Consider the following 26,168-nt stretch of genomic DNA (forward strand, 5'->3'; position numbering starts at 1 on the left):
TCCGATCGATCCTTGGTAGCTGCAGATAAGAGCGAAGTCTGATTTAAACCTTAAGGTTGTAGAGCTTGTTGAAAATGAACCCTCACCTTCAAATCCTCGAAGTCTGTACCCTGTATTCTTTAATCCCAGTCGTTTTTAACCTTGATGCTTCTTTAAGAGGGGGTTTAATGACATGGCAGGGAAAGACCGGGTTTGCTGACTTTTTTGTTTAAACGAGTGCATGCATGCATGTCTTAGTGCGTGGCAGCGTGAGTATATACCGCGTCGGTTGGTCGTTCTTTCCGGTTCTCTCTTTTTTTTTCTTTTTTTTTTTGGCACAGGGGCGCCGGTCGATCATACGCAGCGCTAGCTACTTGGACACAAGGGTATGCATGTACGAGCAGCGCAAAATAAGATACGTGTGTACGCGTACTTGCACACGCACCTGAGGATTGCGTACCTACGTGTGCACTGCTGGCAACATCGTTTTGCTCGCCGACTTCCGACTGTTTGTACATGGCTTCACATACACTGGCGAGCTGACAGCCGTCTCGCCGGCTCATGCTCATGCATCGCCGGGGCTGTCGCGCGCCTACTGGCCATCACGTCACGCCGTCCCTCACCGTTGTTGGGGACGTGAAGGACTCCATGGACGTCAGCTCAGCCACGTACAACGTCGGCTTGGCCACCGGCGAGCGAGCATACCTCTCCGCCGGGGCTTCCGCGCTGCCCTCCACCTACTTCTTCTTCTGCATGACTGCATCATGTACGCAACGCACGTCGCTGGGTGGATCTCCAACTCTCCATACTACAGCACACTCATTGGCCATAGCACATCTGTGAGCGCGCGAGGCGGCCGCAGCGCTGCAGCCATCGAAGCTGCGCCAGGCACCTTCTTCCTTCCTCGCTACCCCTGGTGCAGCTATTCGGCGCCTTGTATTCTTCCTACGATGCCTTCATGCCGCAGCAGATCAGACTGAAGCAAACCCGTGGACGATGCTTTTTCTTGTGTGTGTTTCCTATAGAAGAGCTATCTCTGTTCACTTGAGACGAAAGCTCGTTAGCTAGGTTGGTGCGCACGTTCCTCACTTCAACACATGTGCTGCCTAACCCAACGATCCCGGCTATTCCCGATGCCAAATACGAAATCCCTGTTTGAATGTGACCGCAAGGTTAAAAACGACCGGGATTAGAGAGTACAGGGTACGGACTTCAGGGATTCAAAGGTGAGGGTTTATTTTCGACAAGCTCTACAACCTCAGGGTTTAAATCAGACTTCTCTCCTGCAGATAACTTATGTACATATTATCTGCACGCTATGCTCAAGCTGCAAGTCAAACGGGAACAGAAAAGAATCGTGATTATGTAGTTATCATATCATAGTGCTTGGTTATCGTCGAGAGTGGAAAGTCAGGACAACTCACGAGCTCAGTTGACTGAGCTATTTATACATGCACAGCGTCAGTAGCAATCACAGATCTGTCCATGCTTACCAGCCTCACATGCAGCTAGCGTGTGCGCTTCAACTTCAAAGCCTGAACAGCAAGCAGAACCTTGAAGCTGCACAGTTCGTGGCGGAGCACTACCCACAGCGTGCCCTTTGCACGCCCTTCCATCTGGGCACCTTATAATGCCATAATAAAATCAGTCGAAACAAAAATGTGATGCATTTCATAATTAAAGTTGAAGAATACTAAGTACTGTAGAACAGTTGGTATTCTGCTCCTTGAAAAATCAAAACTGCGCGTCTGCGCATGACCTAGGGATGGGCCATGTGTGCGTGAGTGCACCCTGTTTTCATGCTGGGGAAGCGCGTGCTTGCAAGGTGGTGTTTTCGTGCTGGGGAAGCGCGTGCTTGCAAGGTGGTGTCCTGTCGACTCTCCTGGACCACTCGTACCTTCCTCCACCTGGCAGATGTGATGAAAGCAGTGTGAAGGCGCCACACTATAAGGCTGGTCATAGTGGGGAGTAACTTAGGCTGGTCATAGTGGGAGTAACATAGGTAGTAACATAGATGCCACATAAGCAAAATTGGTGATGTGGCAAGTAGTTAATGAGGAGAGAGGCAAATAGAGTAACATAATATGTTACCATCACATAGCGGTTTCCAATGCATAATGAGTCTACAAAGTAATAAATGAAGGCAACTATGTTACCACACCTATGACACTACCCACTATGAAGGTAGTAACATAGACTAGTAACATATGTATGTTACTAGTCTAAGTTACTCTCCACTATGACCAGCCTTAGACTAGTAACATACATATGTTACTAGTCTATGTTACTACCTTCATAGTGGGTAGTGTCATAGATGTGGTAACATAGTTGCCTTCATTTATTACTTTGTAGATTCATTATGCATTGGAAACCGCTATGTGATGGTAACATATTATGTTACTCTATTTGCCTCTCTCCTCATTAACTACTTGCCACATCATTATTTTTGCTTATGTGGCATCTATGTTACTACCTATGTTACTCCCACTATGACCAGCCTAATATGTTACTGTAACATAGCGCTTTCCGAGGTAAAATAAGTCTATAAGGCAATAAATGAAACAAACTATGACACTACTATTAAGATACTTTGCATTATGGGGGTAGTAACTTAGACTAGTGTCATGCATATGACACTAGTCTAAGTTACTCCCCACTATGACCAGCCTAACGCTGTCAACAATTCAACAGCCAGCGGAAAGGAGATTCAGAGGAAGTAGAATCAAGGTACAAATGATGAGCAGCCCGGTGCATGTAGCTCCCGCTTGCGCAAGGTCCGGGGAAGAGTCCAACCACTTTGAATCTATTGTACGTAGTCTTTCCCTATATTTCTGTAAGAGGTTGTTTCTAGGACTCAGAGGCTGTTTGGTTGGCGACCTGGGCTCTATGCCTAAGAAAAATGCATGCCTGGTTTGTGCCTGGAAAATGGAAGATTTTTGCCTGGCCAGGCTGCCTGGGCTAGGTGATGTTTGGTTTGCTTCCTTGGCCTGGACGAGTATTAAGGGTTGTTTGGTTCTAGGCCTAGCATTGCCACACTTTGCCATATATTTTTGCCAACCTTGCCTAAGCTTAGTTCATCAAAATGAGAGCTACAAGTTGGCAAGCCTAAGGGAATCTTACCACACTTTTTGTGTGTATGCCATCTGGGGCTCAAGTGCGGCTTGCCTAAGGTGTGACTTGAACCAAACACTCACCTAAGTTAGTCAAACTTGCCTAACCTTAAGTGTGGTAACCTTTGGCAAAGTTAGTCACAAACCGAACAACCCCTTAGATTTGTGTGGAAGCTGCTGCACTCTTTAATTAGTACGGACTGCTAGCTTTTGGTTGCCAGGCACCTCGATTGTCGTTGCCATGCATTGGATCTGGGTAGCCTGGCTCAGGCTAAGACTAGCCATAATGAAGAGTAATATATACTAGTAACATACACGTATCCCTAGACTATATTACTACCTTCATAGTGGGTAGTAACTTAAGTGTGGTAATATGCAAGGATTCATTTATTAGGTTATAGACTCATATTGCATTGGAACATGTGATGTTACAGTAACTAGCTAAGTTACTACAACTACCTCTCTCCTCATTAACTCATTGCCACATAAGCAAATTTGCTGAGTTGGACTTGATGTTACTGCTGAAATTACTCCCTTTATGGCTAGCCACATAAGCAAATTTGTTGAGTTGGACTTGATGTTACTGCTGAAGTTACTCCCATTGTGGCTAGTCTAACCGTGTGCCTGGAAGGCTGGCCAGACTAAGCGCACCTATACTTGGTCCAGGCCAGGCTACGTGGGGACTTACCAGGTAATCAACCAAACAGGATACAGGCAGCTTCCAGGCATACTTCAGGCCAGACATTTTTACTCCAGGGTGAAATCCAAACACGTCCTTAAACCCGTGACCTCATGGTCACAAGGTAGCAGCTTTACCACTGCGCCAAGGCTCCCCTTCCCAAGGCACAAATGATGGCACCACAAAATCTTTCAGTCAACATCAGATTGTGAAAGACAGAGAATTCCAACCGGAGGCGCAAGAAATACAACTTCCAACGGCTAATGAGTAACGAGTGCCTGAATGCTCAAGCCAGCAGGTCAAGCAATGATGGTTGCAGAAAGAATTACATCATACATCCAGTCATATGCATTTTGGCCCACTTGATAGTTACTCTCTCTGTAAAGAAATATAAGACCGTTTAGATCACTACATCTAAACTGTCTTATATTTCTTTAGAGAGAGTACATGCCTAAAACAATATGAAAACTTTACAGGAAAAAACAATGTGTTCAACGATGTGTGAAGACTAACAGCCTTGAGGCCACACTCAGCTCCATAAGACAGCCCACTGAGACAACAAGAATATGATGATTACACGGTGGAAAAAATACTAGCTTTATGTTGGGAGGCACTATGGAGAAACCACATGAGGTAGAATAATTGCATTTCACTCTCACAGGACGACGTTTGCGCTGAGATGGTTACATACTGGCATGTACACAGGTTTAAACATTGTATGGTGACGCTTGAACCATCTTACAATTTGAAGTTGTCAAGTAGAGCTTTGCTAGCAAGGTCTCGTTTGAAGAAGGCCCCGAAAAACTCAGACATCGTGAAACTCCTGTACTTTGCTGGGTTTTCTGAAGAAACGAGCTCTGGCAGCGGTCCATAAAAAACAGAATCCCCTCGCTTCCCAGGATTGAAGAAGACGGCGATCGAAACTCTGGCTTCTTCACGCGAATTCATCACCACCCTGTTGTCGACGCTCGTGTATTTATCGTTCGACATTATCTGAAGAAAGAATAGGGTAAAAAAACAGATTAGATGCGCATGAGATGATGGCATTATGAAACTGCTCCTCAAAACTGCACTGTGGACCAGTACTTTAAGTGTCTAGATAACCAATTCAATAACAACAAGCTGATTAATATTTCATCAAGCTCTTGAATAGTCTTATGAGAATTTGGGATAACCATGAGATTACGCTCTGTTTTAGTGAATAGTTTCGTTTCTATGTAATAGTGTCTCTTTTTAATGATTAAAACTATGAGACCGAGGATTTCCCTTTAAAAAAAGAGATACTCCCTCGGATCCGAATTAATTGATGCAGCCTCCGATCCAAGGGAGTATATATAGAGGCTGCGTCAATTAATTTGGAGGCTGCATCAATTAATTTGGATCCGAGGGAGTAGATGAAAATGTAATCCACACAGCAATAATCTTCAGCGCCAGCTTTGTTCATCAACCATGTTACCCATGGGACTTATATTTCTGGTACTCCCTCTGATCCATATTACTTGTCGCAGGTTCAGTACAACTTTAGTATAAAATTGTACTAAAGCTGCGACAAGTAATTTGGATCAGAGGGAATATTAATTTCCAATATATTGACTATTGTCACTAACTACCTACTACTAATACAACAACATGTCCAACTCAAGTAAGTTGAATTGCGTTGAGCTGTAAAGTTTCAAAGTTGAAACTATCAGGTTTCCAGTTTTCAAAAGAGGTGGGCACTACCAAGCGTTTTCCTCCTGTATGCACCTGTGTGTAGGTGTGTTCTGGGGCACCACCTGTATCATGGTTCAACTTCTCTTCCTCTGATGGCCTGGCCATCATGGGACTTCACAGTTGTGATGCAAGTTTAATGCTTCAAACATCACTCAACAAGAAAAGAAAATCTGTCTAGCTGCTGGCCAAGTGCACATTCTAGAGACAGCAGTGCTTTAATGCATAGGAACACGTCTTTGCTAGTCATAGTTCTTCAAATTCCTCAAGCCCTCTAGGTTCTGTGTTCGAGAAAAGAAAACCCTATAGGTTCTGGATATAAGTACTAGATAATGGTGGGAAGATCTAGGGAGCAAAAGGCAAGTGAGAAAATAGGAAAACAAGTTGACAAGACCACAGGGAGAAGAGAGGCTTCCATATTGCTCAATGGATATGCATCTCGTTATCGACAAATAAATTGCCATGAAACCTATTACATTTTCTCCAAATCATTAACTGCACAAATTTGTGTCTTGATTCTTCAATAGCTCTACAAAGATATTTGCTTGGTGGAGTTGCTATTTCGTATATCTATTGCTAGTTCTCTGTGGAGTCAGTTTATTTCTTACAGTATACATTGCTAGTTCTCTGGGCCTTTACCTTGTGATCAGCATATTACCCACATCCAGTTCCAGTTATCTCTCTTCAATGATATTTTTGCTGGTTATACTGATTAGTTATTACCATAGAGAAATCGTTTCTACCACACGTTCTTGAAACCACCAGCAGCTTATGTATTTTAATAGGAATGTGTACCCAAAGAAATAGATAGTCCGTCCATTGCAAATGTATGGCATATTTTGACTGTCAAATATGAGCTTAGACCGTAAATTGCTTTACAACATTTTGTTCATAGTTACAAACTTACAATCAGAAGAAATTGATTTGGAAGACAGAATGAGTAGTATCTTATGTGTATAACACAATAAGTTTTACTGGATTGATTCTTGGTCAAAGCATGGACTCGAGTAGTCAAAGTACGCCTAAATTTTACAGAGGGAGTAGAATGTTGGAAGTTAGAACATGTTGCTACAGAGTAAAATGGACTGCCTTTCTGCAGTTCGTACATATCTGTGTCAGTTATACGACTTCAATCCGGACTAGTGATTCACTGATTGGATAATTAAGTGGGATAGCTATTCACAATTTCTAGTGGTATCCTTTATGGGTACTTGCAGTTGCAGGGTTCACTAAAGCACCGTTGCTTGAGTGTCTGGTTTGTCGCCAACATATCATAAAAGAATCTGACGGTAATCTTTTTTTGATGAATCAGCAGTTTTTACAAATAATCAGAGGGTGATCTAAGTTGGAATAAGAAGGATATCTTGAGTTATAACCCCTCTTGTTTGCCAAACAAGACTTTGGAGATAAAATAACTTGCAGCTACTGAACACACTTGACACTCCACTTGATCGATTTTATGAATCAACCGGGTAGAAAATCACATTTCATATTTTCTACACTTCAGGTGGCGCACAACGTGCAAATAAAATAACACCAAATGTGAGTTCAAAGCATCTACAAACGGTTCATGGGGTTATCCAGTCACAAATTATTATCATTTGTATTTTCTACTGTAGTTTACATTCTTCCATCATGAGAGTAAATGTGTTCTTGGGTTCAAAGTTTTAAGCACACAAATTCTCACTTCATAAAGTCAATTAGTGCACAAATGGAAGTATTTAGAACATGTTCACTGTTCCTAAGTCATCTGGTTTGAGCTGAATTGGCAGCAGGCATGCTTAGATAATTCAGATATAACTTGAAGCGAGTTGTTACAGACTGTATTTGGAACTGCATGCAGTTGCCAGAATTTGGGCATTGACAGAGTGTATTTTACCTGCAAGAGGTCTCCAACATTGATCACAAGCGCGCCGGGTACAGGCTTCGCGTCAACCCAGTAGCTCTCCCCGTCCTCGTTGGTGTGCTTCACCTGCAGGCCACCTACGCCATCCTGTGCAAGGACTGTGAGCACGCCGGGGTCGGTGTGCGGGACTAATCCCATGGTGCGCTCAGGCTCCGGGCACACCGGGTAGTAATGGCAGACCATGACCTTCCCCTCCAGGCACGAGGCCTCTTCCAGAGCCGCCTCGCTGAGCCCGAGCCCCTGGGAAAGCAGCGCCATCACTGCGCGGGCCACCGCGGTGGTGTGCGCTTCCCACTCGAGGATCTCCGAGCGGCACACCGGCGGGATGCGCTCCGTGTCGGGCCGCGTAGGCCCGAACCCCACCTGGATGGTGTCGCGCCAGCTCGCGGCGGCGGAGCGGTACAGGTCCACGTTGGAGGAGTAGGAGACCCCGCCGCCCATGGCCCGGCCGTAGTGCGCGGAGCGCTCGGGGGCGGGGAGCTCGTTGAAGGCGCGCACCGCGGCGAGGGCCCTCGCGGGGTAGTCGGCGGGGACGAGGGCCTCGTAGTTGACGAGGTGGAAGAAGCCCCAGTCACGGGCGGCCGCCGCGGCGGCAGCGGCGGCGACGGGCGCGGGGAGGGAGAGGTCGACGACGGGGATGGAGACGCCGGGGGGAGCGAGCGGGACGGAGGCGTAGGGGTCGGGGTGGACGAAGAGGTCGGGGACGGTGGAGACGCCGGACTCGACGAGGCCGCGGACGCCGGTGCGGGACTCGTCGAAGGCCTTGACGAGGGCGGCGCGGTCAGACTCGGGGACGGCTGCGGCGGCGGAGGACGCCATGGCCGTCGGGTTGCGTACGTCCGTTGGATTCGGTGACGTGTGGAGGGGATGGGGCCGGGAAGGGTGGGCCGTGTGGGCGCCGTGCAGTTGGCGCGACGACTTCTTATCCTTTCCGCGCGGTTGGTAGAAACCTCGCCGTGTGTCCAACCTCCCGACCGAGCGGCGGTGTTCGGCGACGGTCAGGTGACCGCATGTGATCGGCCGTGCCGGCGAGGCGCGCATCATCGTGACCGGACGCGACGAGGCACGGTGCCTGAGACGCAGCGGCAAGGAGCACGTCTCCAGCGGCCGCGGCACCGGCTGTGATCGACTCGGCTGTGATCACGGCGGCGAGGGGGGTCGACTATGCCCGAGGTTCCACGGCGGCGAGGAGATTTTCAGTGTGATCACCGGATTTGCGTGGATCCTCTTGTGTGTATAGAAAGGGAGGAAAATCAAGGGCAAACGAACCAAATCCCTTGTGTTTCCGCCTGTACGTTGACTTCTCCAAAAGTTGGCGAGCCTATATGCCGACGCTGGCAGGTAAGTTCTCCTTGTGCCCACGATCTCCCCGTCGCCATGAGCTTTGAGTGGCTTGCACATGTCGTCTCATCGTGCCATCAGGACACTTTTTTTTTTTTGAAAAACCTCTGATCTATACATCTTCAACCACGACAACAAACATAGAAAACAATAAAAATCATATCCAGATTCATAGACCGTCTAACGATGACTATGAGCACATAAGAGAGCCCAAGGTGCGCCACCGTCATCGTCCCTCTTTTGCTGGAGCCAGACAAAACTTGTTGTAGTAGACAGTCGGTAAGTCGCCATAGGGTCACATAGGACCGACGCACCAGAACAGCGATTGCCGCCGATGAAGAGTAGCGTAGATCGAAAGGACCCAACCCGAAGGCACACGAACATAGACGGACGATGATCAGATCTGAGCAGATCCACCAAAGACAAATCCATCGGAGACACACATTCACACGTGCACCAACGATGCTAAACGTACTTAGCTCAGAGGTTTTCGATTCAAATGGTTTGAATGAAAAACAAACTCCATCTCCAACCAAGCAACAACACTTTCTTTTGGTTCATAGAAAAGCGCCGTGGTTTCTGGTTTGTCAATACTTGTTCCCGTAGCATGGATGATAATAAATTACAAGAGACACAGAAAAGCTAAAGATTATGCGGAAGTCATGAGCTCAAATGAGCTCGTGGTCAACAATAAAATTCAAAAATAATAATAACAAGATGATTTTTTTACATATATTTCGAGTGCTTGCAAATTTTCATTATGAAATGACATTTGTGCAAGTTGTGAAAAAAATCAACAATCCAATATACTTTTAAGAATAGCATCTTTGCATCAATTTTGTTTTTTTCTTGCCACTAGATGTAATTTAATGATGAAACTTAACAAGCACTAAAAATATGTGCCAATGTTTCTAAAGAGCAGATTTCTTGATTATTATTTTCTGGACTTCACTGTTCATCCATGCCCATTTTGACCCGAACTAAGAAATATCGTGTCCAAGATTTTGCTAATTCTTAGTTGCAGACAAGAAAATATGTTGCACCGGATAAAACATCCATAATTTCAAAATAGGCTGTCGGATTCTAAGAAAAAGGTTGTCGACTGTTTGGCCGGTGATACATGTGTAGGAGGAAGAAAATGGGCTGACAAGGAAGACGGTCAGTCAAAACGTTGGTGAAATTAAACGGAAATTGGGGCCAATTTATTTTAACTCAACATAGAAATAGTCACTCATGTTTCATTCGGGTAACGAAGCCAGGGAGAGTCTCCCTGTTTTTCTAAAAAATAGTCAATCGCATTTTTATGTGACCATCCGATCAATTTTTTGGGCTATGTGATCATCACTCAAATGCGAGGATTGCATAACCCAAGTTAGTTTCTTACTTTTGTACCGCCTCCAAGCCCAGGTCTAATTGACGACACTCCTACGACCGTCTCACCCTCCCCTCCCCACTCCCACCCCCAATCGTCATGCTCGCCACTGTAGCGGCCATCCCTCTAAGCCCTCCTCTCTCCGACCTCATGTTGTGGCGTCTCCACACCTGCACCCATTAACCTATTTCCTCACATCTGACTGGGATGTCGTAGCTCGCGATTGCTTCCAGCGTCGTCCTTGCCTCCGGCAAGGTCCTGGCTCGCCTCGTCGTGGTCGATGCTCGTCGCTGCTCTCCTCACATCTCACCTATATTCGGCCTTTTGGGAAGGAGAAAATCGATGGACGCTAGAACTTTTATTGGCCACCTCACAGTTAGCAAAACCATACTTTTATTTCACTCGACACGTACATGCTATGCGTTGTTTCAAAATAAGATAATATTTCCTCCGTCCGAAAATACTTGTCCTAAAAATGGTTGTATGTAGATTTATTTTAGTTATAGATACATTCATTTTCAATTATTTGTAAGTACAAGTATTTCCGGACGAAGGGAGTACAAAGAACATATGATGAGTGCCACCGTCGTGCTCGCTGATCCACTGAATGTTGAATGTTGGTTTTCGTGTGATATTATCAGCAGCTGCCGCGGACGAACCCGACCTTCCCGCCGTGCAAGTCGTACGCCACCTCGGTTGCCGCCTGCGCCAACGTCCCGATAACGGCGACGGGCACCTCGGACCCTACAGGGTAGGCTGTCGCCGCGGCGAACGCGAGGCACGCCACGGCAAAGATGTTGTGGCGTTCCTCGAGGTAGAACACGTGCTCGATGTCAAGGTACATGCTCGCCCCGCCGTCGAACTGGAGCGCGATCGCCGGCAGCAGAACCGAGCGCAGGCCGGCGAAGTCGTAGCACGTGTCCAGCTCCCCCACCGGCGGCGCGCGGCGGTGGCGGTACCGGCCCATCTGCCCGACGAACGCGTCGCGGAGGGCCGCGTAGACGTCCGGCCTCAGGTAGGTGAAGGTGGTGCGGAGCGCGATCAGCGAGTCGCCGGCGAGCCCCGCGGCCGGGACCGGGATGTCCTTCCCGCCGACGCTTATCGCGGTGAGCTGGACCAAGTACAGGTTGGGGCGGTTGGGGTTGGTCCGCAGGGTGGCGTAGCACACGAAGCGGCCCGAGAGCTCCGGCCGGGCGGCGGCGATGGAGAGGAAGCCGTGGGAGGTCGTGTCCGGCGGCAGGCAGTACGAGAAGGCCACCGTGTCCGGGGAGAAAGGCGCCCGCGACGCCAGGGAGTGGACGTCCCGGCTGAGGTCGAGGACGCCGGAGGGGGTGTCGTCCACAGTTCTGGAGCTTCCGGCGTAGCCCGTCTCCAGGCACGCGAACCTGAAGCCCTGCATGGTGGTCGACCCGGAGAGCGCGAGCGTGTCCGTGACGACCGTGCCGTTGAGCACCACGGTGTCGTTCTTGCTGACGGAGAAGGTGCAGCTGGGCCCGGAGCAAGCGCTGAGCGGGCAGTCCAGCGAGTTGCAGGGGATTTGGGCGAGCGTGGACGACCGGGACTGGTCGAACGCCTTGTCGCACGGCGCCCCGTCGGCGGCGCACGGCTTGCATGCGAGCAGGGAGACTCCGGTGCTGGCCGTGTCGAACCCGACGGCCAGCCTCTGCAGCGGCGTGCCGTAGCCGACGACGACGTGGTACTCGGACGCGCCCGGGTAAGCCACGAGAGGGCTGCCGGTGCTGGGGATCGTCACGTCCGACGCCGAGCCGGAGTCCCCGTAGAGCGAGCGGAGGCCCAGGGCGTCGCGGCGGAGGACGTCGGCCGCGGACTCTGACTCTGAGGGCTTGCCTTGTCTCTTAGCTCCGCCGTGAGGAGAGCACGGGTTCTGCCGATGCACCACGGGCAGCCGCCCTGCAATTCCACCGCCGCCATCTCCTGAAAGAAATTAAGCGAACCCATGCAAGTTATTCAAAGCATAAACGAAGAACTACTTCTGCGCGCGTTAACTACGTACTTAAGTCACTAGCGAGCTTAATGTTGCATGTGGGTTCACCTGAAGGGATGTCCGAGCAGAAGGTCGTCGGAGATGCACCGTCAGCTGAACGGACGGCGAGCAGCTTTCCGGCACGGGTGTGGCTGGTGTGGAAGGAGCTGCCGAGGTGAGGAGCGAGGAGAAGCAAGCAGCATAAGAGCAGAGAGGAAACCCCACGCCCACGAGTCATTTCTTTGCTATAGCTAGCAGATGGATTGGTTGCATGGTGACTGGACAAACCGGCCGTGCTGCATATATAGGGAGCCCAGTGCATGCGCACAGGTATCGCAAGCAACCGTCACGCATTGTTCTTGTAGATTCCTCGTTAATGGCGATCGACGAACGGGGCATATAAAACGTGTATTCCTTCTTGTTTATAATACGTTTGCTCGTTCAGCCCAAGTCCAGTTAATTAGGAAATGATCAACGTATGCTTCTTGTTTATACGTAGCGGATCGAAAGGGATCCTTACCTATATCAGTTTCTTCACAGCCGGTTGTGTAATTTCGTAGAAAGAATGATCAACGTATGCTGTTGCCAGCAGGCTGCACCTTAGGGCATGTACAATGGTTGATAAGACAGTCTTATCTTAAGTTTTGCATGTAATTTAAAGATGACAAAAAAGTATGTCTACAATGGGTTATATCTTAGCCTTATTTTTAATAACTAGCAACTCCTTAAAACATGGTGAGACAAATTGTGCTAAGAGACCATCTCTTATTTTATCTTAAATAAGAGAAGACAAGCTTTTTCTTATGAGTTCTCTCTCCTCCACCTCATCATTTATCCTACGTGGCACTCCTAAGATAGCACCATTGTACATGCCCTTATAGTATGATTTTGCCGCATCTTGCCAGTCCACTCTCGCACACAGTTCCTACGTACGTTGTATCACCTGATATTACACCGGGATTAACCGGTAGTACAAATGAGCAAACTAAAAAGAGATCTTTTATGGTGCCCTGTGATGAATATGGGCCGTTCATCCTCGAAATCCTATGGCAGCGATTCGTCTATGCTGTTGCAGTTGGGTCAGCAAACGGCCAAGCAGTATCGTTTGTAGCGGCCGCTCCGGAAGGAACAATATACGTGATGTGCGGGTGTTTTAGGGAGAGGAAATGTTTTCACTTTAGCTATACTAGCACATATGCCCGTGCATTGCAACGAGAGAAAATATTGATTCAGATACATGAAAGAACATGTTGTGGAACACATTAACATCACGGTATATATGAGTCCAAGTTTCAATAATAGAAAGTCCTTAGAAAATAAAGATAGATATGAAGCAGTATGATATGCAGGGGGGAGCAAGAACCCGTCCAGTATTAAGCTCCCCCATAAGGGACATTGGGACAATGTCCTCACGTAGCTGAGCCATGCGGCTCGCCTCTAGGCGACGGCTCACCCTGGCGCCATGCCGACGCTGCTGGCGGATTCCGGATCTCGGTTCTCTTGCCTAGATTCTACCGATGCGGAGGAGATGGTGCATGCGGTTCAAGACTCCTCCGTCGACGCCTCTACTCTGCAGTCTTGGGTTGTTCGCCGGAGGAAGACGAACGAGGAACTGGCAGCTGAGTTCTGGGCGGACACTGGTTACCCTACACCGGCGTCTAGGGTGTGGGAGAGACCGTCGTCTCGACGGACAGGTGAGGTTTCTCGTGTTTGCATGTCTGACAAGAACGGAGAACCGTCGCTGGACTCGGCGGAGATTGCGGTGGCCTCTACGTCGGATGCTATCGTGGATGTGCCAGGACCGAAGGAGTCCCCGATGATACTTGCCGCGGCCGCCCGCGGCGTCTCCGGGGTGCCCGTCCGGTCAAGACCGCTGATCAAGCCTTGGATCGGCCCGCTCCCGCCTCCTCGGGCATCGCCGCCAAGAACTCTCGGCGATCTCTTGCCGCAGGTGTGTCTCGGAGATGGGGAGGCCTCGCCGGAATTCTGTTCGCCGGCGCTTTCTTCGGGTCAGGCAGGGCGGGGCGCCACGGTGATCACAGTTCGAAATCTCGATCTGTCATCTGCGGCCGTTTCAGGTCTGACAAGTGTTCAGACGAATCTTGGACGTCGGCTTCGGATGGTCAATCTCAGCCGTTGGCTTGGACACTTGTGGAACCGGGCAGAGCAGGCAGCCAACCCTAGGTTCAATTGTTCCTTCACGGCTGTCGTCCGCTCCCCAGCAATGACGCGTGCCGACCCATCGGCGCCGCCGGCCACCTCCACCGGCCACCAGTCTAATCCGTCTTCAAGCTCCTCTCATCCAAGTTCTTCGTCGTTGGGAGGCGCTCCTGGCTTCGCGTCGGGGGTTTACCAGCCGGTGCAGGTCGCGCAACCCTATGCGCCACCGGGAACTTTTGCGCCGGTGCATCCGCAGCCGGTGTAGCAGTCCTCTGCGTATCAGAAGCCGTTCGAGCAGCAATTTTTTGGGACCTCGGGTTAGTTCGTGCCGCAGCTACCGTATCTTCTTCAACCAACGACTGGCTTCACACAGCAACATCAGCAGCCTGCAGCTTTTCAACCAGCGATGAACGCTTATGTGCAGCATCATGGTGCTGCCGCCGGGGTGCAGATGGCTCCCAGCTTCAACGCCAGGGCGCCACACAACTCTGCTGCCACCGGAGGCCCTACTGCTGCACAACCTCGCAAGCCGAAGGGAAGCAAGGGTGGCCGTCAGAAGACGCACCAGGGAGCAGCCCTGCCATCCACCACTCCCCCACCTGCGGTCCCTATGATGCCGCCACCAGTACATGTGCCTTCCATGGCCCCTTCATCTATGATGGTTGCGGGTCACGGCCAATACACGCATATGCAGCTAGGACCAATGCAACAACAGCCTACACCTACGATTCAACCTTCAGGGGCATCCGAGGGTGCAGCAATTCCTAAGAAGGTGTGGTGCTCTAAGTGCCAGTCTGCAGGGCACACAAATGATGACTGCGAGACACAACAGTTTTATTTCGTCTGCAACAAGACTAATCACCCGATGACTGTGCGGCGCTGCCCTGCTCTCAAGATGCCGAAGCCGCCGGTGGCGATGTTGTGTGGTTATGGAACTGAAAGTATGGCCTTTTTGAAGGAAATATGCCCTCGAGGCAATAATAAAGTTATTATTTATTTCCTTATATCATGATAAAAGTTTATTATTCATGCTAGAATTGTATTAACCGGAAACATGATACATGTGTGAATACATAGACAAACAGAGTGTCACTAGTATGCCTCTACTTGACTAGCTCGTTAATCAAAGATGGTTATGTTTCCTAACCATGGACAAAGAGTTGTCATTTGATTAATGGGATCACATCATTAGTTGAATGATCTGATTGACATGACCCATTCCATTAGCTTAGCACCCGATCGTTTAGTATGTTGCTATTGCTTTCTTCATGACTTATACATGTTCCTATGACTATGAGATTATGCAACTCCTGTTTGCCGGAGGAACACTTTGTGTGCTACCAAACGTCACAACGTAACTGGGTGATTATAAAGGAGCTCTACAGGTGTCTCCAAAGGTACATGTTGGGTTGGCGTATTTCGAGATTAGGATTTGTCACTCCGATTGTCGGAGAGGTATCTCTGGGCCCTCTCGGTAATGCACATCACTGAAGCCTTGCAAGCATTGCAACTAATGAGTTAGTTGCGGGATGATGTATTACAGAACGAGTAAAGAGACTTGTCGGTAACGAGATTGAACTAGGTATGGGATACCGACGATCGAATCTCGGGCAAGTAACATACCGATGACAAAGGGAACAACGTATGTTGTTATGCGGTCTGACTGATAAAAGATCTTCGTAGAATATGTAGGAGTCAATATGAGCATCCAGGTTCCGCTATTGGTTATTGACCGGAGACGTGTCTCGGTCATGTCTACATTGTTCTCGAACCCGTAGGGTCCGCACGCTTAAGGTTACGATGATAGTTATATTATGAGTTTATGCATTTTGATGTACCGAAGTTTGTTCGGAGTCCCGGATGTGATCACGGACATGACGAGGAGTCTCGAAATGGTCAAGACATAAAGATTGATATATTGGAAGCCTATGTTTGGATATCGGAAGTGTTCCGGGTGAAATCGGGATTTTACCGGAACCCCCCGGGAGGTATATGGGCCTTAGTGGGCCTTAGTGGAAGAGAGGAGAGGTGGCCAGAGATGGGCCGCGCGCCCCTCCCCCTTGGTCCGAATAGGACAAGGAGAGGGGGCCGGCCCCCCTTCCTCCTCTCTCTCCTCTTTTCCCCCCTCCGCGAATCCTATTCCAACTAGGAAAGGGGGGGAGTCCTACTCCCGGAGGGAGTAGGACTCCTCCTGGCGCGCCACCTCTTGGCCGGCCGCCCCCCCCTTCGAGCCTTTATATACGGAGGCACGGGGCACCCCTAGAGACACAAGTTGATCCATGTGATCATATTCTTAGCCGTGTGCGGTGCCCCCTTCCACCATAGTCGTCGATAATATTGTAGCAGTGCTTAGGCGAAGCCCTGTGATGGTAGTACATCAAGATCGTCACCACACCGTCGTGCTGACGGAACTCTTCCCCGACACTTTGCTGGATCGGAGTCCGGGGATCGTCATCGAGCTGAACGTGTTCTAGAACTCGGAGGTGCCGTAGTTTCGGTGCTTGATCGGTCGGGCCGTGGAGACGTACGACTACATCAACCAAGTTAACGCTTCCGTTGTCGATCTACAAGGGTACGTAGATCACACTCTCCCCCTCTCATTGCTATGCATCACCATGATCTTGCGTGTGCGTAGGAAATTTTTTGAAATTACTACGAAACCCAACAGTGGTATCAGAGCCTAGGTTTTATGTGTTGATGTTATATGCATGAGTAGAACACAAGTGAGTTGTGGGCGATATAAGTCATACTGCTTACCAGCATGTCATACTTTGGTTCGGCGGTATTGTTGGACGAAGCGGCCCGAACCGACATTACGCGTACGCTTACGCGAGACCGGTTCTCCCGACGTGCTTTGCACAAAGGTGGCTAGCGGGTGACAGGTACTCCAATTTTAGTTGAACCGAGTGTGGCTACGCCCGGTCCTTGCGAAGGTTAAAACAGCACCAACTTGACAAACTATCGTTGTGGTTTTGATGCGTAGGTAGAATTGGTTCTTGCTTAAGCCTGTAGCAGCCACGTAAAACTTGCAATAACAAAGTAGAGGACGTCTAACTTGTTTTTGCAGGGCATGTTGTGATGTGATATGGTCAAGACATGATGCTAAATTTTATTGTATGAGATGATCATATTTTGTAACCGAGTTATCGGCAACTGGCAGGAGCCATATGGTTGTCGCTTTATTGTATGCAATGCAATCGCGCTATAATGCTTTACTTTATCACTAAGCGGTAGCGATAGTCGTGGAAGCATAAGATTGGCGAGATGACAACGATGCTACGATGGAGATCAAGGTGTCGCGCCGGTGACGATGGTGATCACGATGGTGCTTCGAAGATGGAGATCACAAGCACAAGATGATGATGGCCATATCGTATCACTTATATTGATTGCATGTGATGTTTATCTTTTATGCATCTTATCTTGCTTTGATTGACGATAGCATTATAAGATGATCTCTCACTAATTATCAAGAAGTGTTCTCCCTGAGTATGCACCGCTGGGAAAGTTCTTCGTGCTGAGACACTACGTGATGATCGGGTGTGATAGGCTCTACGTTCAAATACAATGGGTGCAAAACAGTTGCACACACGGAATACTCAGGTTATACTTGACGAGCCAAGCATATACAGATATGGCCTCGGAACACGGAGACCGAAAGGTCGAGCGTGAATCATATAGTAGATATGATCAACATAGTGATGTTCACCAATGAAACTACTCCATCTCACGTGATGATCAGACATGGTTTAGTTGACTTGGATCACGTAATCACTTAGAGGATTAGAGGGATGTCTATCTAAGTGGGAGTTATTTAAGTAATATGATTAATTGAACCTAAATTTATCATGAACTTAGTACCTGATAGTATCTTGCTTATGTATGTTTGATTGTAGATAGTGGCCCGTGCTGTTGTTCCGTTGAATTTTAATGTGTTCCTTGAGAAAGCAAAGTTGAAAGATGATGGTAGCAATTACACGGACTGGGTCCGTAACTTGAGGATTATCCTCATTGCTACACAGAAGAATTACATCCTGGAAGCACCGCTGGGTGCCAGGCCTGCTGCTGGAGCAACACCAGATGTTATGAACGTCTGGCAGAGCAAAGCTGATGACTACTCGATAGTTCAATGTGCCATGCTTTACGGCTTAGAACTGGGACTTCAACGACGTTTTGAACGTCATGGGGCATATGAGATGTTCCAGGAGTTGAAGTTAACATTTCAAGCAAATGCCCGGATTGAGAGATATGAAGTCTCCAATAAGTTCTATAGCTGCAAGATGGAGGAGAACAGTTCTGTCAGTGAGCTTATACTCAAGATGTCTGGGTATTGTAATCACTCGATTCAACTGGGAGTTAATCTTCCAGATGATAGCGTCATTGACAGAATTCTCCAATCACTTCCACCAAGCTACAAGAGCTTCGTGATGAACTATAATATGCAAGGGATGAATAAGACTATTCCCGAGCTCTTCGCAATGCTGAAAGCTGCGGAGGTAGAAATCAAGAAAGACCATCAAGTGTTGATGGTCAACAAGACCACTAGTTTCAAGAAAAAAGGCAAAGGGAAGAAGAAGGGGAAATTCAAGAAGATCAGCAAGCAAGTTGCTGCTCGAGAGAAGAAACCCAAGTCTGGACCTAAGCCTGAAACTGAGTGCTTTTACTGCAAGTAGACTGGTCACTGGAAGCGGAACTGCCCCAAGTATTTGGCGGATAAGAAGGATGGCAAGGTGAACAAAGGTATATGTGATATACATGTTATTGATGTGTACCTTACTAATGCTCGCAGTAGCACCTGTGTATTTGATACTGGTTCTGTTGCTAATATTTGCAACTCGAAACAGGGACTACGGATTAAGTGAAGATTGGCTAAGGACGAGGTGACGATGCGCGTGGGAAACGGTTCCAAAGTCGATGTGGTCGCGGTCGGCGCGCTACCTCTACATCTACCTTCGGGATTAATATTAGACCTAAATAATTGTTATTTGGTGCCAGCGTTAAGCATGAACATTATATCTGGATCTTGTTTGATGCGAGACGGTTATTCATTTAAATCAGAGAATAATGGTTGTTCTGTTTATATGAGTAATATCTTTTATGGTCATGCACCCTTGAAGAATGGTCTATTCTTATTGAATATCGATAGTAGTGACACACATATTCATAATGTTGAAGCCAAAAGATGCAGAGTTGATAATGATAGTGCAACTTATTTGTAGCACTGTCGTTTATGTCATATCGGTGTAAAGCGCATGAAGAAACTCCATACTGATGGACTTTTGGAACCACTTGATTATGAATCACTTGATACTTGTGAACCGTGTCTCATGGGCAAGATGACTAAAACGCCGTTCTCCGGTACTATGGAGAGAGCAATAGATTTGTTGGAAATCATACATACAGATGTATGTGGTCCGATGAATATTGAGGCTCGTGGCGGATATCGTTATTTTCTCACCTTCACAGATGACTTAAGCAGATATGGGTATATCTACTTAATGAAACATAAGTCTGAAACATTTGAAAAGTTCAAAGAATTTCAGAGTGAAGTAGAAAATCATCGAACAAGAAAATAAAGTTTCTACGATCTGATCGTGGAGGAGAATATTTGAGTTACGAGTTTGGTGTACATTTAAAACAATGCGGAATAGTTTCGCAACTCACGCCACCGGGAACACCACAGCGTAATGGTGTGTCCGAACGTCGTAATCGTACTTTACTAGATATGGTACGATCTATGATGTCTCTTACTAATTTACCGCTATCGTTTTGGGGCTATGCTTTGGAGACGGCCGCATTCACGTTAAATAGGGCACCATCAAAATCCGTTGAGACGACGCCTTATGAACTATGGTTTGGCAAGAAACCAAATTTGTCGTTTCTGAAAGTTTGGGGCTGCGATGCTTATGTGAAAAAGCTTCAACCTGATAAGCTCGAACCCAAATTGGAGAAATGTGTCTTCATAGGATATCCAAAGGAGACTATTGGATACACCTTCTATCACAGATCCGAAGGCAAGACTTTTGTTGCTAAGTTCGGAAACTTTCTGGAGAAGGATTTTCTCTCGAAAGAAGTGAGTGGGAGGAAAGTAGAAGTTGACGAGGTAATTGTACCTGCTCCCTTATTGGAAAGTAGTGCATCACAGAAAACTGTTTCTGTGACACCTACACCAATTAGTGAGGAAGCTAATGATAATGATCATGAAACTTCAGAACAAGATACTACTGAACCTCGTAGATCAACCAGAGTGAGATCCGCGCCAGAGTGGTACGGTAATCCTGTTTTGGAAGTCATGCTACTAGATCATGATGAACCTACGAACTATGAAGAAGCAATGGCGAGCCCAGATTCCGCAAAATGGCTTGAAGCCATGAAATCTGAGATGGGATCCATGTATGAGAACAAATGTGGACTTTGGTTGACTTGCCCATTGATCGGCAAGCAATTGAGAATAAATGGATCTTCAAGAAGAAGACTGACGCCGACAGTAATATTACTGTCTATAAAGCTCGACTTGTCGCAAAAGGGTTTCGGCAAGTTCAAGGGATTGACTACGATGAGACCTTCTCACCCGTAGCGATGCTTAAGTCTGTCCGAATCATGTTAACAATTACCGCATTTTATGATTATGAAATTTGGCAGATGGATGTCAAAACTGCATTCCTGAATGGATTTCTAGAAGAAGAGTTGTATATGATGCAACCAGAGGGTTTTGTCGATCCAAAGGGAGCTAACAAAGTGTGCAAGCTTCAGCGATCCATTTATGGACTGGTGCAAGCCTCTCGGAGTTGGAATAAACGCTTTGATAGTGTGATCAAAGCATTTGGTTTTATACAGACTTTCGGAGAAGCCTGCATTTACAAGAAAGTGAGTGGGAGCTCTGTAGCATTTCTGATATTATATGTGGATGACATATTACTGATTGGAAATGATATAGAATTTCTGGATAGCATAAAGGGATACTTGAATAAGAGTTTTTCAATGAAAGACCTCGGTGAAGCTCCTTACATATTAGGCATTAAGATCTATAGAGATAGATCAAGACGCTTAATTGGACTTTCACAAAGCACATACCTTGACAAAGTTTTGAAGAAGTTCAAAATGGATCAAGCAAAGAAAGGGTTCTTGCCTGTGTTACAAGGTGTGAAGTTGAGTTAGACTCAATGCCCGACCACTGCAGAAGATAGAGAGAAAATGAAAGATGTTCCCTATGCTTCAGCCATAGGCTCTATCATGTATGCAATGCTGTGTACCAGACCTGATGTGTGCCTTGCTATAAGTCTAGCAGGGAGGTACCAAACTAATCCAGGAGTGGATCACTGGACAGCGGTCAAGAACATCCTGAAGTACCTGAAAAGGACTAAGGATATGTTTCTCGTATATGGAGGTAACAAAGAGCTCATCATAAACGGTTACGTTGATGCAAGCTTTGACACTGATCCGGACGATTCTAAATCGCAAACCGGATACGTGTTTACATTAAACGGTGGAGCTGTCAGTTGGTGGAGTTCTAAACAAAGCATCGTGGCAGGATCTACATGTGAAGCGGAATACATAGCTGCTTCGGAAGCAACAAACGAAGGAGTCTGGATGAAGGAGTTCATATCCGATCTAGGTGTCATACCTAGTGCATCGGGTCCAATGAAAATCTTTTGTGACAATACTGGTGCAATTGCCTTGACGAAGGAATCCAGATTTCACAAGAGAACCAAGCACATCAAGAGACGCTTCAATTCCAACCGGGATCTAGTCCAGGTGGGGGACATAGAGATTTGCAAGATACATACGGATCTGAATGTAGCAGACCCGTTGACTAAGCCTCTTCCACGAGCAAAACATGATCAGCACCAAGGCTCCATGGGTGTTAGAATCATTACAGTATAATCTAGATTATTGACTCTAGTGCAAGTGGGAGACTGAAGGAAATATGCCCTAGAGGCAATAATAAAGTTATTATTTATTTCCTTATATCATGATAAAATTTTATTATTCATGCTAGAATTGTATTAACCGGAAACATGACACATGTGTGAATACATAGACAAACAGAGTGTCACTAGTATGCCTCTACTTGACTAGCTCGTTAATCAAAGATGGTTATGTTTCCTAACCATGGACAAAGAGTTGTCATTTGATTAACGGGATCACATCATTAGTTGAATGATCTGATTGACATGACCCATTCCATTAGCTTAGCACCCGATCGTTTAGTATGTTGCTATTGCTTTCTTCATGACTTATACATGTTCCTATGACTATGAGATTATGCAACTCCCGTTTGCCGGAGGAACACTTTGTGTGCTACCAAACGTCACAACGTAACTGGGTGATTATAAAGGAGCTCTATAGGTGTCTCCAATGGTACATGTTGGGTTGACGTATTTCGAGATTAGGATTTGTCACTCCGATTGTCGGAGAGGTATCTTTGGGCCCTCTCGGTAATGCACATCACTGAAGCCTTGCAAGCATTGCAACTAATGAGTTAGTTGCGGGATGATGTATTACGCAACGAGTAAAGAGACTTGCCGGTAACGAGATTGAACTAGGTATGGGATACCGACGATCGAATCTCGGGCAAGTAACATACCGATGACAAAGGGAACAACGTATGTTGTTATGCGGTCTGACTGATAAAAGATCTTCGTAGAATATGTAGGAGCCAATATGAGCATCCAGGTTCCGCTATTGGTTATTGACCGGAGACGTGTCTCGGTCATGTCTACATTGTTCTCGAACCCGTAGGGTCCGCACGCTTAAGGTTACGATGACAGTTATGTTATGAGTTTATGCATTTTGATGTACCGAAGTTTGTTCGGAGTCCCGGATGTGATCACGGACATGACGAGGAGTCTCGAAATGGTCGAGACATAAAGATTGATATATTGGAAGCCTATGTTTGGATATCGGAAGTGTTCCGGGTGAAATCGGGATTTTACCGGAGTACCGGGAGGTTACCGGAACCCCCCGGGAGGTATATGGGCCTTAGTGGGCCTTAGTGGAAGAGAGGAGAGGTGGCCAGAGATGGGCCGCGCGCCCCTCCCCCCTTGGTCCGAATAGGACAAGGAGAGGGGGCCGGCCCCCCTTCCTCCTCTCTCTCCTCTTTCCCCCCCTCCGCGAATCCTATTCCAACTAGGAAAGGGGGGGGAGTCCTACTCCCGGAGGGAGTAGGACTCCTCCTGGCGCGCCACCTCTTGGCCGGCCGGCCCCCCCTTTGAGCCTTTATATACGAAGGCACGGGGCACCCCTAGAGACACAAGTTGATCCATGTGATCATATTCTTAGCCGTGTGCGGTGCCCCCTTCCACCGTAGTCCTCGATAATATTGTAGCAGTGCTTAGGCGAAGCCCTGCGACGGTAGTACATCAAGATCTTCACCACGCTGCCGTGCTGATGGAACTCTTCCCCGACACTTTGCTGGATCGGAGTCCGGGGATCGTCATCGAGCTGAACGTGTGCTAGAACTCGGAGGTGCCGTAGTTTCGGTGCTTGATCGGTCGGGCCGTGGAGACGTACGACTACATCAACCAAGTTAACGCTTCCGTTGTCAATCTACAAGGGTACGTAGATCACACTCTCCCCCTCTCGTTGCTATGCATCACCATGATCTTGCGTGTGCGTAGGAATTTTTTTGAAATTACTACGAAACCCAACACTTTTTTCATATGCCCGACAATGTCTGCAGGGAGGATGTTGCACCACATGATTCACTGACAGTGTTGGTATCTATTTCTGGTGGCTCTATAACTCCCAATATCGTGGAGGTAGAGGTTGCTAAGATTGCTCAGTACCAACTGCAGTGGACGTGGGAGGCCATACCACACGGCCAGGACACTTTTCTCATGTCCTTCCTGAGTGAGGAAGTTCTACACAGGGTCACTGGGTTTGTAGTTTTCATCAAGTCTCACAATGTCACTATCGAGTTTAAGCCTTGGAAGCCAGAGGAGATACCACACCGTTTCGAGCTGATACCTATTTGGGTCCATGTGCATGGGGTGCCTCACGCTCTCCCACACTTCTTGGGTCTGTGGGCGGTTGGCTCGGTGATTGGCGCTACTCTTGAGGTTGATCTTCTCTGCTTACGTCGGAGAGGAATTGTTCGTATCCAAGTAGCGGTACTGAACCTTGAGACTCGTGCTGCGTTTTTTTCCTGGCCTGTGTTGTTTGTTGTGTGGGCTTGTTTCTATTTTTGACTGACACCTTATTCGGGCCAGTCGATTTCCTTCTGGGCCAAAGCCCATTAACTTTGTGATCCAACCCTCTCGTCTCTCCCTTTGTTTTTTATGTTTTTTTTCTGGAGTGGAGCCCACTCCTCTGGTCCTGTCTTGAGCTTAGCTTTCTTTTCCGTTGAATTAGTTTCCTGTTCGAATCTTCCTTTTAAAATAGTTGGCAAAGCTAGACTTTATCGAGGAGGCGTCTTGGTTCAAGGCGGCGTCGTGCGTCGAGTAGGCCAAAGAGGTCGAGTGCGACGATACCGTGAGTGCTTATGATCTGGGCAGAGACTATGACCACCGTGCTTTCTACGGTGATGTCGTCGTCCGCCTTCTGTCTCGTGGACTAACTGGCAGTGGATGTGCAACTCTAGTGCAACAACCACTGGCTCGGGGTCACAAGAAGATAGCCGTGACGTCTGATCTTTCATGGGTTGGGCGTGTTGTTGGCCTTCCAGACGGTCAAGTCCAAATCAAATGGGGTGACGGTAGCATGTCAACGGTATTTATTTTTCTTACCATTATGTGTTTTTTCCTGACCTGTGTTGTTTGTTGTGTGAGGGGGCTCAGCCTTGGCGACTACGTGGTGTCCGGACTGTCGCAATATGTGTGAAAATTATACCATTATATGATTATTGTTTGCGTACAAAAAAGTGTAATTTAAGAGTGAAGTTGTGAGCAAGTTTTGTAAAGTTTTTACTTTATATTTATTTTGCAAACGGTAATAATAAAGCTACTACTTCATTTTTCCTTATTTTGGTTTTTGCAAACGGTAGGAAGCGGAGTCAGTTGAGGAAATTTTTGTTCGTGCGGCACAGGCCGACGCGGCGAGCAGCTTGGAAGAAGACGGACTTGGAGCTGCCCATGAGCGTTTCCGACACGCGCACAACCGTCGACGTGCTGTGGCAGGACGGCACGGTGTAGCATGGCGTCATATTTCATTTGTGCTTATTCTTGCATATTATAAAAATCACAGTTTTCTATGCAACCCGCGTGCAATTTTTGTCAGTTTTTGTTTTTTGTGTTGCTTTTTTTTTTCTTAAAGGGCAATACCGATGCCACTAATTCCTGCATATTATAAAAATGCGCAACTTCCGTGTAAATGGTTTGCAAAAAGAAAATCATTATTTGTTTTGTTATTATTCAGTTCCTTTCCTCTTGAAGGAAAACCAATGACACTAATTCATTCTTTCTTGAAAAACTTCATTCTTTTAATCTTGTTTAACTTCTTATTTCATTTTCTTTCTTCTTTAAGGGTAATACCATTAATTCATTCCTACTTAGGAAACTCTTTTTCTTTTTATAAAATTTGATTTTTTTTCTTATTTTTGTATATTATAAAAAGCACAATTTTCTATGCAAACCGCGTGCAATTTTGATTTTTTTACTTTTCTTTCTTCTTAAAGAGTAATACCAATGCCACTAATTCATTATTTTGATTCGGAGAAGTAGAGATACCATGGATCAAATACCAATGCAACTAATTCATTTTTTCTTTAGAAAACTTTAATTTTTGCAAACAAATCCACTATTACATGTTTATTCTTGCATAGTACTCCTTCCGTTCTCAAATATTTGTCTTTCTAGAGATTTCAACAAATGATTACATACGAAGTAAAATGAGTGAATCTACACTCTAAAATATAACTACATACATCCGTATGTTGTAACCATTTGAAATGTCTAGAAAGACAAGTATTTGGGAACGGAGGGAGTACA

General features: G+C 47.0%; 1 protein-coding gene and 1 pseudogene across 1 annotated transcript; both read right to left on the reverse strand.

Moving 5' to 3' along the window:
- Positions 1-4,243: 4,243 nt before the first annotated feature.
- LOC119330000 (1-aminocyclopropane-1-carboxylate oxidase homolog 4-like) lies at positions 4,244-8,703 on the reverse strand. The gene is made up of 2 exons (XM_037603109.1): positions 7,358-8,703; positions 4,244-4,761 (listed from the first exon to the last, which is right to left on the reverse strand). The coding sequence occupies exons 1-2, from the start codon at positions 8,426-8,428 to the stop codon at positions 4,507-4,509; spliced, it is 1,326 nt and encodes a 441-aa protein (XP_037459006.1). The 5' UTR covers positions 8,429-8,703; the 3' UTR covers positions 4,244-4,506.
- A 2,031-nt stretch (positions 8,704-10,734) lies between these two features.
- LOC119333352 lies at positions 10,735-12,319 on the reverse strand (annotated as a pseudogene).
- Positions 12,320-26,168: the final 13,849 nt, after the last annotated feature.

Source organism: Triticum dicoccoides, chromosome 7A (assembly GCF_002162155.2).
Source record: "Triticum dicoccoides isolate Atlit2015 ecotype Zavitan chromosome 7A, WEW_v2.0, whole genome shotgun sequence".
Taxonomy (NCBI): Eukaryota; Viridiplantae; Streptophyta; class Magnoliopsida; order Poales; family Poaceae; genus Triticum; species Triticum dicoccoides.

Coding starts and splice junctions, on each gene's coding strand:
- LOC119330000 (XM_037603109.1), bottom strand. CDS start 8,428: ATGATGCGCGCCTCGCCGGCACGGCCGATCACATGCGGTCACCTGACC. Junction 4,762..7,357: donor ATGTTGGAGACCTCTTGCAG/GTAAAATACACT, acceptor TTCTTTCTTCAG/ATAATGTCGAACGATAAATA.